Genomic DNA, 16,843 nt, shown 5'->3' with positions numbered 1-16,843 from the left:
CCACGCGAAGGCTGCCAGTGACTTGGAGGAACCTCGGTATGGAGCACTTCAGTGCTGAACATGGCAGGCAGCAGGGCAGTCAGCGCCACGTTTTTCCAATGAGTGTCCCACTGCCCTCCTGGAGGAGGTGGCAGCACGCAGATGTATACTTGTCCCCAGGGATGGGAGGAGGAGTGTCCCCCCCCCCCCCCCCCCCCCCCCCCCCCCCCAACCTCACCAAAAATGCCTCGTTGGAGGTAGCATCCAGGGTGAGCTCCCAGGATGTGGTGAGGTGCACATGGATGCAGTGCTGTAAGCAGTTCAATGACCTCCTGCGATCGGGAAGGGTAAGTACTGTGTTGGCATAGGTCACTTAGCAAAGCAGTTAGGCTCCTGTGCCCCTGTGCCAGTGACCGTGGCATCTGATGAGGCTGCGGCAATTGGGGAGATGCCAGCCATGGCACTGGCTGCTCCCTCCCAGGCAGGGCCAGCACAGGCTCCACGGTCCAGAGGACACCCGCCAAGGTCATTAAGGCAGAGTGAGCAGGCTGTCTCCAATGCTGGTGCCAGCAAGGGGGGAGTACCTAGACATAGCACCCACAAACAAAAACTTAAAGCACCTTAAGTACAACATGGGCTTAACGCTGGTGATATTTTTTCCCTCATTTTCACGATAATTATTATTAGATGTGATGGATAACACCTTTCCATTTAATTTGTATTATGTATGCCAGCACCACATCATTAAAAGTGTTTGTGTTCAACAAGCCTTTGGGTATTTCATTAGATCTGCAGAGAGTGCAGAGGAGGTTTACAAGAATGTTGCCAGGGTTAGAAAAGTGTAGCTATGAGGAGAGTTTGGATAGGTTGGGGTTGTTTTCCTTAGAACAAAGAAGGCTGAGAGGTGACTTGATTGAGGTGTACAAAATTATGAGGGGAATAGATTGAGTGGACAGGATAAAATTGTTTCCCTTGGTGGAGAATTCTAGAACCAGGGGACATAGATTCAAGATAAGTGGCAGAAGGTGTAGGGGGGACATGAGGAAGAACATTTTTATGCAGAGGGTAGTGGGTGTCTGGAATTCGCTGCCCAAGTTGGTGGTAGAGGCAGAAACTCTAAACTCATTTAAAAAGTACCTGGATCTGCACCTTAAGTGCTGTAAGCTGCAGGGCTATGGGCCAGGAGCAGGAAGGTGGGATAAGAAAGGGCACCTGGATGTCCTCGGGCTGGCATGGATAAGATGGGCCGAATGGCCTCCTTCTATGCTGTAACTTTTCCATGCTTCTATGGTTCTGCTGGTGCAGGGTAACCCATGGTGTTATGAGTGACTTGTTTGTCTTTGAACTTTATTGAAATGGCACATGGTGCACATTGTTCACCAAGCAAATGTTCCTGTCAGGTGTCGAGTATGAAGCCTGCAGCCCTGGCATGCGGTGATGGTTCTTCTTTGGTAGGCTAGCTGAAGGAGCATTGAATCAAAGCCTCCTGGGTGTCCCTGCCACACTGGAGGTTGCCCAGGTCAGTGTCTATCCCCTCAGTGTTCTCCTGACCATGCACGTCCTCAAACTCACTACTGGACTCATTGTCTGCTACCAGAGCAGCTGCGTCAACATCTTCTTCCTCCACTGCAGCCCCCCTTTCCAGCACCAGATTGTGGAGAGTGCAGCATGCAATCACTATCAGCGACACATGATCTGCAGGGGGGTGTGGTGGTGGTGGTGGTGGTATTGCAGTGTGCCCGCTGAACGATCCAGGCATTGGAAGCACATCTTGAGAAGACCGATGTCTCTCTCTACTACCGCCCTTGTGGAGGCATGGCTCCTATTGTACCGCTGCTCGGTGTCTCTTCTTAGATGATGGAGAAGCATCACGAGCCACCTTTTGAGGGGATAGCCCTGGTCTCTCAGCAGCCATCCATCCAGCCGGGCTGGAACACTGAAGAGCCTCAGCACCTGGGAGTGTCTCAGGGTGTAAGTGTCATGGGAGCTGCCTGGGTACCTTGCACAGACTGACAGAATCTGCATCCTGTGATCACACACTATCTGCATGTTAATGGAGTGGAAGCTCTTTCTGTTGACGAAGACACCGGGCTCACCCTCTGGTGCCTTGATGGCTACTTGTGTGCAGTTGATTGCACCCTGGATGCGGGGGAACCCAGCAATCGCAGCAAAGTCTCTGGCTCGCTCTGACTGGCTGGCCTTGTCCGTGCAGTAGTGAATGAAAGTCAATGCACATCTGAACAGAGTGTCTGTCATCAGCTTGACACAATTGTGGACAGCTGATTGTGAGACTCTACCAAGATCACCCAACCAACCCTGGAAAAAGCCGAAGGCATAGAAGTTGAGGGCCACTGTGACCTTCAGTGGCACTGACATGGGGTGTCCACCTACACAGTTGGAGCTGATCCCAGGGCCAATCATCTGACAGATGGAGGTCATTGTCACCCTTGGGAGACGGAGCCTCCTTTGGCATTGCACATCAACATATTGAGGTAGCTGCATTGCCGCCTGTACACCCTGGCAGCAGGATAGTGGTGTCTTCTGCGGCCCCTTCCGCCTTGCACTTCCTGTTGGCCCTGTGCCCCTTGTGCCTGCACCTGTCCTCCCACAGGTCACTCCCCTGGAGGCTGAAAAGGAACACCTGGCCTCCTCCTCCTTCTGGCCCCTCTCCTCCTCAGAGATCCCTCCAGTGGAGACCACAATCCACATTCGCAGGGTAAGGGAAGGCTGTCTGATACCTGGAAGGCCCAAGTGATATGACTCCTCCGGAGTCCTGAACTGATGCCTCTTATTTCTGTCAAAGCAGCTCTGAAGCAAAATGAAGATGTCATGTTCACACAAGCAAGCAGCAGTAACTTATAAGCTAAAGTACAAACAACTTGCATTAGCAAATCCACTCACCCCTCTTATCCCGCCCGTGGATGAGGTTTTTGAAAATGTGGCCTACCCGCCTGCCCATTGCGCCCATGTGATGCCCTGAAAATCGCACGGGCTGCGTAAAATCACAGACAATTGGTGCCTCAAGGGCCTTAACTGGCCCGTTAATTAATGTCTTTATCATGCGCCCGCCTAGCGAAATATCGCGACAGTGCGCGGTGACACTGGGACGCTTGCCCAATGTCATCGCGCATCATTTTACATTCCGGAGTGATGGGTGTGGGCCCGCACACCGAATGTAAAATTCTGGCCCATATGTTAGTTTTTCTTTCTTCTACCTTTCTGCCCTCATTTTCCTCTTTTCTTGGACATTGTACCTGTTCTCCAGCCTCTGCAATTACCATTTTGTAACCAGAATAGGCATCAGATTGGTCCAAAATTTATTACATGACTGTCTTATGTAAAGTAATCTGACCACAACTATATACCATAGCCAATGAAATTCCATTAAATTGGAACAGCAGATTTTAGTTCAACAGTTTGGGCAGAGCATAGCTTTGTGGACAATTGACAAGTCTATTGTGAGAGCTGCACCTAGTTATTTCAATAGTATTAATTACTATTGTGATGTCCCAAAAAAAATAGGATAGTTGAGGGAATGACTACAACTTATGAATAATAACAGACAGGAAAAGGCCTTTTGGTCCATCCAGCCTGCCCTACATTATATATATGTATACTTTCCACCCCACCCAAAACAATGTGATCCCTGGGGAGTGGCAAAACCAGATCTGAGGAGAGAGAAAAATTGCTCAGGGAAATTCCTCTTCAACCTCCCACGGTGATCGAAGCTGGTCCAGAAGATCACTCTGATCCTGTTAATTCCTTGGACTGCCTATCTTTCATACAAGGTAACTTTCACAACAGCCAGAAACAAATACAGCTCACGCAAGCCTGGAGCCTGCTCCAGAGGAAAGCAATCCGCAGAAAAAGAACAACCTTGTGACATTTATCCTAGATCTGGCATCAAGCAATTTTCAAATGTGACCCATCCCCCCACAATCTATTTAACTGGAACAAATTGTCAACTCAAACACGATCTATTTCATTTGTCTTATAAACCTCAACCAGTTCACCCCTAAGTCTATATTTTTCTAAAGCCCCATCACTACAAGCCTATCTTGATAATTAAGATGTTTCAAACTGTGAATTAATCCTTTGGCCTTCCTTTGCAATCTTTCCAAAGCTTCAATATCACCCAACATGTGAGAATACCAAAACTAACATGGTATTCTAACTGAGGGCTGATCATGGTCCTGTACAAGGACAAAACTGTATGCTTTGTCAATGCACCCTAACACCTTATCCTCTTTAACTATTGCTTTACAGGATTGCTCATGAACCTTTACAGATCTATGTACCAGAACATCCAAGTGAGATTATAAATTCATTAGAAGGCAAGCAGTGTGTGTGTGTGTGAATTTGTATGCTGTATTTATTCACAACGCATTAAAGATAGCAACATCCAAGTGACACATGCTTGGATAGTTTGGCTCAGATCAGCTACGTAATTACACGGAGTCGATCATAAACAAATTGCACATACAAGTTTTAGATGAATGAAGCTGCATATGTATGGTTATCACTACATCTTCTAGTTTCTATTGATGACCATGAGTTAAACAGAGAATCATGCTGTAAGCTTGCCTCTCACACCGACATTGCTGCAACATGCATTTGGGGAATAAAACTGAAGAGTTTTAGTTTCTTAAGGATGAACAAGCCTCTGTATTAAAATTAACAAGCATGTTGGTCCATTTTCTTCCTCAATGTATTTCAAAAAATTGTTATATAGGAGGAAAAAAGAGCTTGGAATGGAGAACAACAATTGACATACTCAAATCACATCTACAAAGTTGATGCTTTATTGCGTTGTAGCAGTTACTTGGTTTCTCCTTTCAATATGTGTATCCTGGGGCACTTAAAGCAATACTTTAACAATTTGCCAGGGCATTGCAGCAGTCTCCTTCTCCATTTTTCTTATTTTTGTTCCATTTTAAGATTACTCCATAATCTAAGTACAATGTTTAGATTTTAATCTCAGACATGATGTACACATTTTGGTTCTCAATTGTGCTCATTTGAAATGGGACTGTCAAATGAGAGTGTTATTTTACATGCATTTTAAAGTTACCTTTAATCCCCAATAAAAGTTCTTTTGTTTCAAGCTCCTTTTGCATAAGTAAGGGATACAAACCAGACACACTACTTGTGAATGTTGATTTAACTAAATATAAACTGTGCATGTTTGGCACCATAATCCGTGATCATTCAGTGACCTTGGCCCATTATTTCATGTTTTATTTTACAGTATATCATTCATTCATCCCCATCCCACAGAGCACGCATGCAAATATTTATTAAACCAGGAGCAATGAGATACAGCTTCTACTGGATCTAGTTTCAGAGTCAAACATTGAGTTGTTTCTACACCCTTTCAATAATAGCAATGCGTTGGATTGTTAAACAGGAATTGATACAAGTGGGAAGCCCAGATACAATGTTCTGTATTTATTGCTTCATTTTCTTTTTAAGTTTAATGCAAATTTCCACCCCTCTCCTGAAGCTGTTGGCTCCTTGATGGGACCTGATTCTATGCATGTTGGTTACCTCAAGAGGACCTCATCCAAATACCTATCTTTGTTCTAAAATTTTAAAGCTGAGTGTTGGCCGACCAATCGACCACAGAAGCATTGCAAACATGCCTGTTCCTGGCTTCACATTATCCTACATGCAGGTATATTGAGCTGAGGAAACAGTCTTCAGTGATTATTCTCTTCCTCACCCACAGGGATTGAAACCAACTGCAGCACCAATATCCTATCCAATTGGGATAGGTCAACTCAGCACACATCAAGAATCAAACCAAGTACCTCCCTAGTCAGTGAAGGTCAGTTATTCACCAGATAAACCTGTCTAGCCATTGTGGGGGATCTGGTTTTTTTTTCTTAATCAGTTTCATTTTCAAGGTCAGGAATGTAAGTGTGAGAAAATAAACATTTCTCTAATTTTGTGGTGAATGACAGTAGAATAAAATGTGAATTAAATTAAAGAAAGCCAGCACTAATTTGTTGAAGGCAAATCATGTTTAACTAACTTGATTGAGTTTTTTTGATGAAATAATGAGAGAATGTGATTGATGTGGTGTACATGGACTTTCAAAAGGCATTTGATAAAGTGCCACATAGCAGGTTTGTCAGCAATGTCAAAGCAATGGAATAAAAGGGACTGTGACAGTATGGATACAAAGTTGGCTGAGTGACAAAGAGCAGAAGCGAATGGTTGTTTTTCAGGCTGGAGGAGTGTATACAGTGGGGTTCTCCAGGGGTCGGTACTAGGACCACTGCTTTTCCTGACCTAGACTTGGGTGTACAGGGCACAATTTCAAAATTTGCTGATGCACCAAACTTGAAAGTGTTGTGAATTGTGAGGGAAAGAGTGACAGACTTCAAAATGGCACAGGTAGACAAATGGCAGATGAAATTTAATGCAGAGAAGTGTGGTGTGATTAATTTTGGTATGATAGATGAGAAGAGGCAATATAAAATAAAGGGCACAATTCTAAAGGGAGTGCAGAAGGAGAGGGATCTGAGAGTTTATGCACATGTATCAGTGAAGGTGGCAGCTGGCAGTGTGAGAAAGTGGTGAATAAAGCATGCTGGCCTTTATAAATAGAGGCATCGAGTAGAAAAGCAAGGAGGTTATGGTGAACATTTCTAAAAACCTGCTTCGGCCTTGACCAGAGGGCTGTGTCCAATTCTGGGCAGCACACTTTAAGAAAGATGCGAAAGGCTTTAGCAAAGAGGCAGAAGAATGGTTACAGAGGTGAGGGATAAAACTAAAATACTGTGGATGCTGGAAATATGAAATAAAAACAGAAAATGCTGGAAAAACTCAGTAGGTCTGGTAGCATCTATGGAGAGAGAAGCAGAGTTAACGTTTCGAGCATTGAAGAAGAGCCATACGGACTTGAAATATTAACTGTTTCTTGCTCCACAGATGCTGCTGAGTTTTTCCAGCACTTTCTGTTTCCATTCCAGGGATGGGGTACTTCAGCTCCGTGGGTAGATTGGAAAAGCTGGGGCTGTTCTCTTAAGAGATGTGAAGGTGGAGAGAAGATCTAACAAAGGTTTTCAGAATCATGAGGGGTCTGGACAAATAGATAGAAACAGTTTCCACTGGTGGAAGCGTCGAGAACCAGAGGACACTAAATTAAGCTGAATGGCAAAAGAATCAAAGGTGACAGGAAGAAAATCTTTTTTTTATGCAGAGAATGTTTAGGATCTGGAATGCACCACCTGAGAGTATTTTGGAAGCAGATTTAATGATGGCTTTCTAAAGTGAATTGGATAATTATCTGAATAGAAAGAATTTGCAGGCTGCGGTAAAACTGCGGGGCCGGGGTGGGACTAGCTGAGCCATTCTTGCAGAGAGCCAGCATGGACATGGAGGGCTAAATGGCCTTTTTCTCTGCATTAACCATTCAATGATTCTATAACTGTTATAGCAAAACTAAGCAAAGCTGCTCCACTCTATCCCCTTAAAGTATATTCACCTCAACCTGAAAATATCTTCCTACTGCATGGATGTGACCTTCCCTTTAACATATCACATCAGGTGGTATAGAAATGTATGATTATGGCTAACTTGATGCTATCGACTATCAGTACACTATCACTAGATGCTATAGGACCAGGTCTTTGGGTTTTGAGTAAGGACTGATCCACTAATGAGATAACATTTCTAAAAATAGCCCAATGCAAACCTTCAGGCCCACCAAATGTGAACAGAATAAAACTATAGTAGGTTAAAGGACCACAGGTTGGAAGCAACTGCTCGAACCTACTGCTTTACCATCAAAAAATGTCTCAGCAAGTGCAATAAATCATTTCTAAGTAAATTTGGTGGGTGAAGGTGGGATTTGGGTAATGGTGTTATGATAAGTCCATCTACAATATATAATAACGTTTTCCAACAATTTATGTCTACTTACAGTTTTCTTGTCTTGTAAGTTTCTGCAAACTGCTGGACACTTCTCAGGGAAGATAAATCCAAGGTCATAGCTTCTACCTTGGCTTTATGCTGAAACAAAACACAAGTGAACAATGTAAAAAATTTGAGCCAGCAGAGCCAGAATTCTTCCAAATATTAAAAACCACAGAGTACACTGTGATTTGGTCTCAATCACAAACAACAACAAAAAAATTGTATAACAGAGTATATAAGAGAAATGGCACAATAAAAAAAACTTGTCTCATGACAAGCTCATGAAATAAAACACAGACTATCCTGAGTTGCTTAGGTGACAAGCTTGATGAGGCAGTTTGGCAGTTGTAAGTTTCATTCTCTTGCTGACTCCATTTATCAAGCACTTTTGCGATAGGTAATATGTTTCTCGCACACCACTCCGATCTTATAGTCGGACTTCCAATTGAGTTATTTGGGTATAAGGCAATTTGCTGAAGTGATTCTAGCAATCTGAATTGTGAGCTGATGTGTAAATACACATTTGGAGAACAACCCAGCAGGAGGAAAAAGTGCACTTAAGAAAGTTAACACAAAACAAAACAACTGCTCCTAAAAGCTTTTCTGAACCACAGCATGTAATGCATTCTTCCTTAAATGAATCATTATTTTACACATGTTCATAAAAAGATGGCATTGAGTAGGTGAGAATGGTGTTAAAATTCACAGTAAATGCAATTTTATTCAACCTTCGAGTATCCTTTTTTTTGTAAATACCCTGCATTTTCTGGTCAACCATAAAGCTCTTTCTTAAAACAAAAGAGCTCTATTTAAAAAGTTATTTTCATGAATAAAAACTGATTTACATTCTTGCTAAAAGCTTTGTTATGGTTTTTATGCCATATCATAAATCTTAAATCCATTATTAATGATGTTGTGGAAGTACAGATTGCGCAAAGGATAGGATCACAGTAGCTGAAGTTAAAACATTATACTAGGCATCCAACAGCACAGGGCTCTTAATTGGGGCACTCCAGTTTGAATTCTAGTTTCAGCTAAGTTGTCTAGGAAAAAGAAGGAAAATGGCTAAGATGGGCAAGAAAGGGAAGACAATCCGCTGAATGAATTACAAAAGAAAAGATTATTTTCCATCATAATTTGTTTTGCAAATTGTTTCCATCACAGAAAGAATTTTATTTTATATTACACATTTTGTCTATAATTTTTTTTGGCATCTGTCAAATAATAGAACTACATGACTGGTTATGGTCAAAATCCAATTTTCAGAAAGCAGCATTCATCAGACCAAGCAAGGAGGGTGATACATACATTGAATTGTTTTGAGGCCAAGAGATTGCTGGTGGATAATAAAAGGTTCTTTTCGTGCCACTTTTTACAGAGTGTCAGGTCAAAATAGGGCCATTCCTAGTATGAAGTTCTTAACTGTTTTTCAAAAACATAAGTTAAAAGCCTAAAAGCTCGAATAAAAAATATGCATCTTGGGCAGCTACAGTATTAATGATATTCACTGGGCCACCATTTTATTTGTGACATTAAAAAAATATTCAAATTCCAAATCAAAGGAAACTTTATGTTTCGGGTGATGCTCTGGCAAGAGGGAAACTCCTAAGTTAAAAATAATTTCCTCTCCAACATTAACTCTTTGAGAGATACATCACTATACTCTCCCAATAAATTCTGTCTTTCTGTCTGCTTCTAGCTAATCCTACCAGGAGATCTGCTGTAATAGTTTTTTTTTGTCAAATTTGCAATTTTACCAGATGCAATTAATTAATCTGCAGTCCACAATCTTTACAGAGTCAGCACAGCAATTCATACCTTGTGATCAGCTTAATATAGCACGAGGAAAGTGGAAAAAATGAAAGTTTTATCTATTTTTAGCTTGGTGGTAGTCCAGTTTAACTGAGTCAAAGGGGAAAAAAACTTGCATTTATACAATGTCTTTAACATTCAGATTATGCAGAAGAGCAGCTGAAACCTTGAAAATACAAGGTAAATATTGTTTATGTCATTTTTCCATTTTTTTCGCAGCTCTTCCTTCAAAGTTAAGGCAAATGAGCAGGAGAGCCCACATGGAAATTCATTGAGTTTTGAAAAAAGTTGCAGCCAGAATCAGGTTTCAAGCCTAACTCAACCCAAAATGAGAATTTCTTGGATTGAGTGAATGATTTACTTAATTACATGTACAACTGGCAGTTACTTATAATCTTAGCTAAAATCATTTGGGGGGTATATATCTAGGACTCAGTTGAAACCTCTGTAGTTTGCTTAGGCAATCTAACCTCTATAGTTAGAAAGACTAATCCTCAAGGGTTACTTTTATGAAAATAAGTTAGTTAATGGAAACTAATACAGTCTGAGAAGGGCAAATTCTATCTCACCAACCTCCTTGATTTTGTTTTTTAGAGGAGACGTCATTTCATGTAGTGCACCTGGACTTCCAAAATACTTCTAAAGTCTTGAATCAGAAGACGCTACACATGTTTTAGGCAGCAGGAATCCTAAGTGAATCCTGTACATGATTATGGAATTTGGCAAAAAAAGAGGAAGCACAAGTGCACATTAGGGTCGGTGTCAGTTAGGGCAATGTACTAAGAGGAACTCACCAGGGCTAATTTAGTTTATTTCTAATTTAGATAAACAGTCTGGATTTAGAAACATATAGAAATTTGTAGAGAATATAAATTGAGGACAGGATAAGATTTGCAAGTGCACGAGGTGATATCAGCTGAAATTCATTATGGGTAAATGGAAGCTGTTGCTCATTTTAAGAAAATTATAAAGCTCATTTTCTTACTCAAAAAAAACTACAAAGTAATTAGACTGTGAAATTTCAAGTTAAACCACAACTGCAGAGCAAGGAACTGTAGGTATGAAGTCGCAAAAGGGCAGATTTCAGAAAGGACTTCTTCACACAAAGAATCTACTTGGGACGGTCATCTCGTTAGGGAGATGGGAGTACACACTTCAAATTCTTGCAAAAGACAGTTTGATGCTGCTTTGGTAGGCCATAGGTTTCTAGAGAAGGGCCAAATGGACTCAAGTACAACTTTAGTTCAGGTGATAGCATTCTCAGCTCTGAGTCAAAAGATTGAGAGTCTTAACTGCACCAGAGCAGTGAGAATCTAAGCTGGTGCTTCACTTCAGTGCTGAGGGGGTGTCGCAATGTCAGCTGTGCAGTTATCGAAAATCAGCCAATCCTTTCTCACTCAACCTTTCGACTCAGGCCCAGCAAGAACTGTGTAGGGCAGCATGATCCTGAGGCCTTCAGTCGAGGCTGCAGAATCAGAAGTAAGGAAACTACACCCCCCGATTTTTAACAGTAATAGCTGCTGTAAAGCAGGTAAGATTAAAAGTTAAGCAATTTTCAGAAGCTATGGAGAAGATAGGTTTATAAGATAAGTGGTTTGGATGGTCAGTGGGGGCGGTCAGTTGGGGGGTCAGACGGAGAGTGGGGTTGGGGGGGTTGAGTCGGGTGGGTTTCCCAGTGGTGGGTGGGAGTTAGAAGTGGTTTTAATTCTTCTAACTGTCCCTGGGTAACTATTACTCTAAGACAGTTGGAATCATCTGATGTTTGTGATCTAAATCGTTCTGTCAGATTGTTCCGATTGCAGGCAATCGCCCACCAGAAGCCTGAACTTCCCGGGCAATCTTTACGTGAGGACTTCTGGGAGGGGGGGGTCTCCAGCGCATGTATGGGGAAAAAATTCCATAACATTATAGACATTATCTCTTCATCTTTTACAGTGACTAAGACATTCCTTATTAATGAAGGACTGAGGGCAGTCAACAGAGGTCACCCACTTGTTCTCACAGCCAGGCACCACTCCAAGTCTGTTTAAGCTCCTGCCATTTCACAAAAGGCGAAATTCTCTCCAAAGTGAGGGTGCACTACTCTGTTTTGATTAAGACCATCTGGAAGAGGCCTCTTAGAATGATACACTGAGAGGTTTAAAAACATTGCAGGATGATACGAGATGGGAAAAGCTCATCGAATTATCTGAAATAACCAGTCTACTTAATGCAACTTTAGCATTGACTTTGCAATAGAACTGGCAAATCAATTTTTTTTGTGCATTCGTTCATGGGATGTGGTCATCGCTGGCTGGGTCAGCAATTATTGCCCATCCCTAATTGCCCCCGGGAAGCTGGTAGTGCGATGCCTTCTTGAACCGCTGCAGTCCATGTGCTGTTGATACACCCACAATATTGTTAGGGAGGGAGTTCCAGGATTTTGACCCAGCGACGGCGAAAGAATACTGATATATTTCCAGATCAAGATGGTGTGTGACTTGGAGGGCATCTAATGTGGTGTTCCTGTGTATCTGCTGCCCTTGTCCTTCTAGTTGGTAGTGGTCATAGGTTTGGAAAGTGCTGCCTAAAGAATCTTGGTGAGTTCTTGCAGTGCATCTTGTAGATGGCACACACTGCTGCTACTGTGAGTTGGTGGTGGAGAGAGTGGATGTTTGTGGGTCGGTGCCAATCAAGCAGGCTGTTTTGTCCTGGATGATATCAAGTCTCGAGTCTTGCTGGAGCTGCACTCAACCAGGCAAGTGGACAGAATTCCATCACGTTCCTGACTTGTGCCTTGTAAATGGTGGACAGCCTTGGGGTTCAGGAGGTGAGTTACTTGCCACAGGATTTCTCGCCTCTGACCTGCTCTTGCAGCCACAGTATTTATATGGCTAGTTCAGTTCAGTTTCTGGTCAGTGGTAACCCCACCCCAGGATATGGGCAGTGAGGTGTTCAGCAATGGTAATGCCATTGAATGTTAAGGGATGGTGGTTAGATTCTCTCTTGTTGAAGATGGTCATTGCCTGCTATTTCTATGATGTAAATGTTACTTGCCACTTGTCAACCCAAGCCTGGATATTGTCCAGGTCTTGCTGCATTTGGACATGGATTGCTTTAGCATTTGTGGAGTTGTGAATGGTGCTGAGCATTGTGCAATCATCAGCAAACATCCCTACTTCTCGCCTTATGATGGAAGGAAGGTTATTGATGAAGCAACTGAAGGTGGTTGGGCCGATGACACTACCCTGAGGAACTCCTGCATTGATATCCTGGAACTGAGATGAATGACCTCCAAAAACCACAACCATCTTCCTTTGTGCTAGGTATAAATCCAACCAGCAGAGAGTTTTCCCCCTGATTCCCATTGACTCCAGTTTTGCTAGGGCTCCTTGATACCATACTCGATCAAATGCTGCCTTGATGTCAGGGGCAGTCACTCTCACCTCAGCACTGGAGTTCAGCTCGTTTGTCCATGTTTGAACTAAGGCTGTAATGAGGTCAGGAGCTAAGTGACCCTGGCAGAACCCAAACTGAGCATCAGTAAGCAGGTTATTGATAAGTAAATGCTGCTTGATAGCACTGCTAATGACCATTTCCATCACTTTACTGATAATCAAGAGTAGACTGATGGGGTAGTAATTGGTTGGGTTGGATTTGTCCTTTTTTTTTGTACAGGACATCCCTGGGCAATTTTTCACATTGCCAGGTAGAGGCCAGTGTTGTAGCTATACTGGATCAGTTTGGCTCGGGCACGCGGCAAGTTCTGGAGCACAAGTCTTCAGTACTATTACCTGAATATTGTCAGGGCCTTTCGCCTTTGCTGTATCAGTGCCTTCAGCCATTTCTTAATGTCACGTGGCATGAAGCGTATTGGCTGAAGAGTGGCATCTGTGATGCTGGGGACCTCCAAAGGAGGCTGAGATGGTTCGTCACTCGGCACTTCTGGCTGAAGATTGTTGCTAATGCTTCAACCTTATCTTTTGCACTATGTGCTGGCCTCCGCCATCATTAAGGATGGTGGTATATGTGGAGCCTCCTTCCCCAGTGAGTTGTTTAATTGTCCACCACCATTCACAACTGGATGTGGCAGGATGCAGAGCTTCGATCTGATCCATTGGCTGTGGGATTGCTTAGCTCTGTCTATTACATGCTGTTATCACTGTTTAGAATGCAAGTAGTCTGTGTTGCAGCTTCAGCAGGTTGCCACCTCATTTTTAGGTATGCCTAGTGCTGTTCCTGGTATGCCTTCCTGCACTCTTCATTGAACCAGGGGTGATCCCCCAGATTGATAGTAATGGTAGAGTCAGGGGTATGCTAGGTCATGAGGTTACAGATTGTGGTTATATACGATTCTGCTGCTGCTGATGGCGCACTGTGCCTCATGGATGCTCAGTTTTGAGTTGCTTGAAGTGTTCAAAATCGATATAACCAGCTGCCCATGGTAAGCGTGGACAGTCTAACTGGTAGGAACTGTACTGTTTTCTATACACTTCTCAGAAGTAGACAAAAATACGACCATGCAGGAATGATTTGACAATCTAAAGTTAAGCACTGTCATGAAACTAACATGTTTTTTTATTATGTTATTGTGGTTTATTGCTAAGTAAGTTTATGGGTGTGAGTGTAGATGGTTCTGTCTGTGTGATTTAATTGAAGTAGACTGCAAGCTTGAAATTATCAAAAGAAGTTGAAATGCTAATGACTAAATATGGATGAAGGCTCAGCATGTAGGGTGTGATGGAAATTAGCATTTTTAGATACATGAAGGGGTTGTTTAGGTTTCAAAGCGATGATAGGGTGTTTACAACTAACAAGATAAGCAAGGCCATGCAATGTGTTTATTTTTCCCAAAGATACTGACCATATTGGCCACATGAAAGATGTTTATATTATGGGAAATGGAAATTTCCAAAGATGTATAAAACAATGGAATTTACAGATTAAAGAAAGAGAAACAGTTAAGGAGAATTGAAGGCTATGCTGCGGGGGCCATATAAGAATAAAAGGGGTGTGTAAAACAGCCTCGGGGCAGCCTCCAGCCATGGTTGCAAAAGTCTGCAGTGTCCAGTAACCAAAGGTGGAGGAAAGCCTTTGGAGTTCACTGTCGAGTGGGTGCTGTGGTAAACTTGCTGGCTTGTTATTTAAATCTAAAATCTATTTTGGTCTATTGCCTTAAATGGGGTGAATAGTTGGGAATCAGTTTAATTAGGACTTTTGGGATTTGTTATAGTATTAAGTGACTGTAATCTTATGTATATGTTTGAAATCTTTTTTTTTGTTAATACATGTTATAATTTAGCTTTGTTAAAATCTCAAAGTGTTAATGGACTTAATACTTCTGAATTCAGTGAACAAATCTTCCTTATAATAAATACAAATTGCAAAATCATTGTGATAGCATGGCCAAGTTTCCCTTGTGGATATAGTCTGCCTGGCACACATCACCTGCCACATCATAACAGCACTCAGTTAAGCAGACAGTAAGTGGCCATATTCAAATGCAAACCACTGGCTAGAATTCACATAACATTACTTGCCAGCTGAAATCATTTGCAGCTTTTTAAAATTCTGTCTTTTTATGTGCCTTAATATTATCCTGCAACACTAAAAAAACTCATCAGTTAGCCATACTGCCAGAAACTTAATCTTCCGACAAAGCTAGAAGTCATGGCCTAGTCTTGCTTCCTGGCAATGCAGTCATGTGCTAAAGCTGCACACAACATTAATCCTCCACACACTAACAGATGCTGGCAGGATTTTGGGTCGAAATGTATTTATAAAATGACAAATTATGTTTTGTGTTGTATGTAGACAGCAAAAGAGCCCACAAATAAGCTGATAAATGTCAACTACACTTTACCACAAACAGTTTATTTTTATTACGGTACAACCATAAATGTTCTTCAAGCTGGACTGAAGATTTATTTAGTGTAGGAAAAAAACAAGATTACATTTGACATAAAGCAATATGTGCCATATCACTAGTGTTCTGGGCAGCATGCCCTCCTGGGAACCAGTGATGCAGTACTAGACTAACAAAGCTGCTGTCTGCTGTAATACACGCCAAGCTACATTTTCTCAGATAACAAAAACATACATTAAATTAATACAGATCTGATTAACTCCAAAAAGCAGCAGTTTGTTTCACTAAATTATGTAAAACTTACTATAAACTGTAACAACGATTATCCAAATACAGTGAATGATCTCAGAAAGACCAATACCAAATGACCTGTCATTTATCACAAGGCAATCTTCACTAATGCGTGAAAATTACTACAATATCTGACAGTACAAGACCAGAGCACAGATAAACAGTATTTAGCCCGGTTATCAATTTCATTTGTTACGACTGCCACAATAATTAATGCATTATTCATGCTTATAATCCCACTTTAAATTTTTAAACTGAAAGAAATAGGAAATAATTCACTGTTTATACCAAAAGATATTTCACATCTCCTTTGGATTCATTCCAATTAAATAATTCACAATTGTGTAATGATTCGTTAGCACTTTTACAATGCTGGTTAGGCAGACAGTCTTACAACAGAACTAGACTCAGTTTGTTGCAAAGGTTTTTGTGAACATTGTATTTGGCAGCAAATCCTAAAGATCATTATTTGCCAAATTGATACTGAATTTAAAAGATAGATGCAGTTACTGCAGATGCAAGAAACTGGAAATAAAAACAGTTTCCAGCAATTTCTATCAGCAGATGGGGCAGCATTTGTTGACAGAGAAACAGGGTTAATGTTTCAGGTAATTAAACTTTTTATCAGAACATGAAAGGTCTCCAGCCTGAAAAACTCAGTTTTTGCCTCCACAGGTGCTGCCTGATGTGCTGAATGTTTCCTATTTTATATCTACTTACTACAAAATAGATTAAAAGCCAATATATTCATGTCAACAAAAATGCAAAATAAGCAACTTTAGAATGTAGGTTGTGAAACATATATATTAGTAAAAAGATGTAGTCAGCGTCCATAATGACAACTTTTATGAATGACCAGTAGAAAAGTTTAATTTAACATCATGTCAAAATGAATTTCTATTAAATCATGTTACTAGTTGAAAGATGAGGAATGTCACACAGCATCATAGAACCACACCATGCAGCAAGCTATCAAGTTTAACTATTATGTTG

The 16,843-nt window shown here is 41.6% G+C and overlaps 1 protein-coding gene across 10 annotated transcripts in view; it reads right to left on the bottom strand.

The window, feature by feature from the left end:
- The window catches only part of wwox (WW domain containing oxidoreductase), a 974,426-nt gene that overhangs the window by 649,591 nt on the left and 307,992 nt on the right, over positions 1-16,843 (bottom strand). For all 10 annotated transcript variants that reach the window (XM_041192385.1, XM_041192386.1, XM_041192390.1 and 7 more), the window contains exon 6: positions 7,910-7,998. In XM_041192385.1, the coding sequence (XP_041048319.1) occupies positions 7,910-7,998 (89 nt within the window). The remainder of the gene's footprint in view (positions 1-7,909; positions 7,999-16,843) is intronic.

This window comes from Carcharodon carcharias, chromosome 7 (genome assembly GCF_017639515.1).
Source record: "Carcharodon carcharias isolate sCarCar2 chromosome 7, sCarCar2.pri, whole genome shotgun sequence".
Taxonomy (NCBI): domain Eukaryota; kingdom Metazoa; phylum Chordata; class Chondrichthyes; order Lamniformes; family Lamnidae; genus Carcharodon; species Carcharodon carcharias.
Note: the sequence above shows the minus strand (reverse complement) of the source record. Positions and strands in the feature narration are given on the sequence as shown.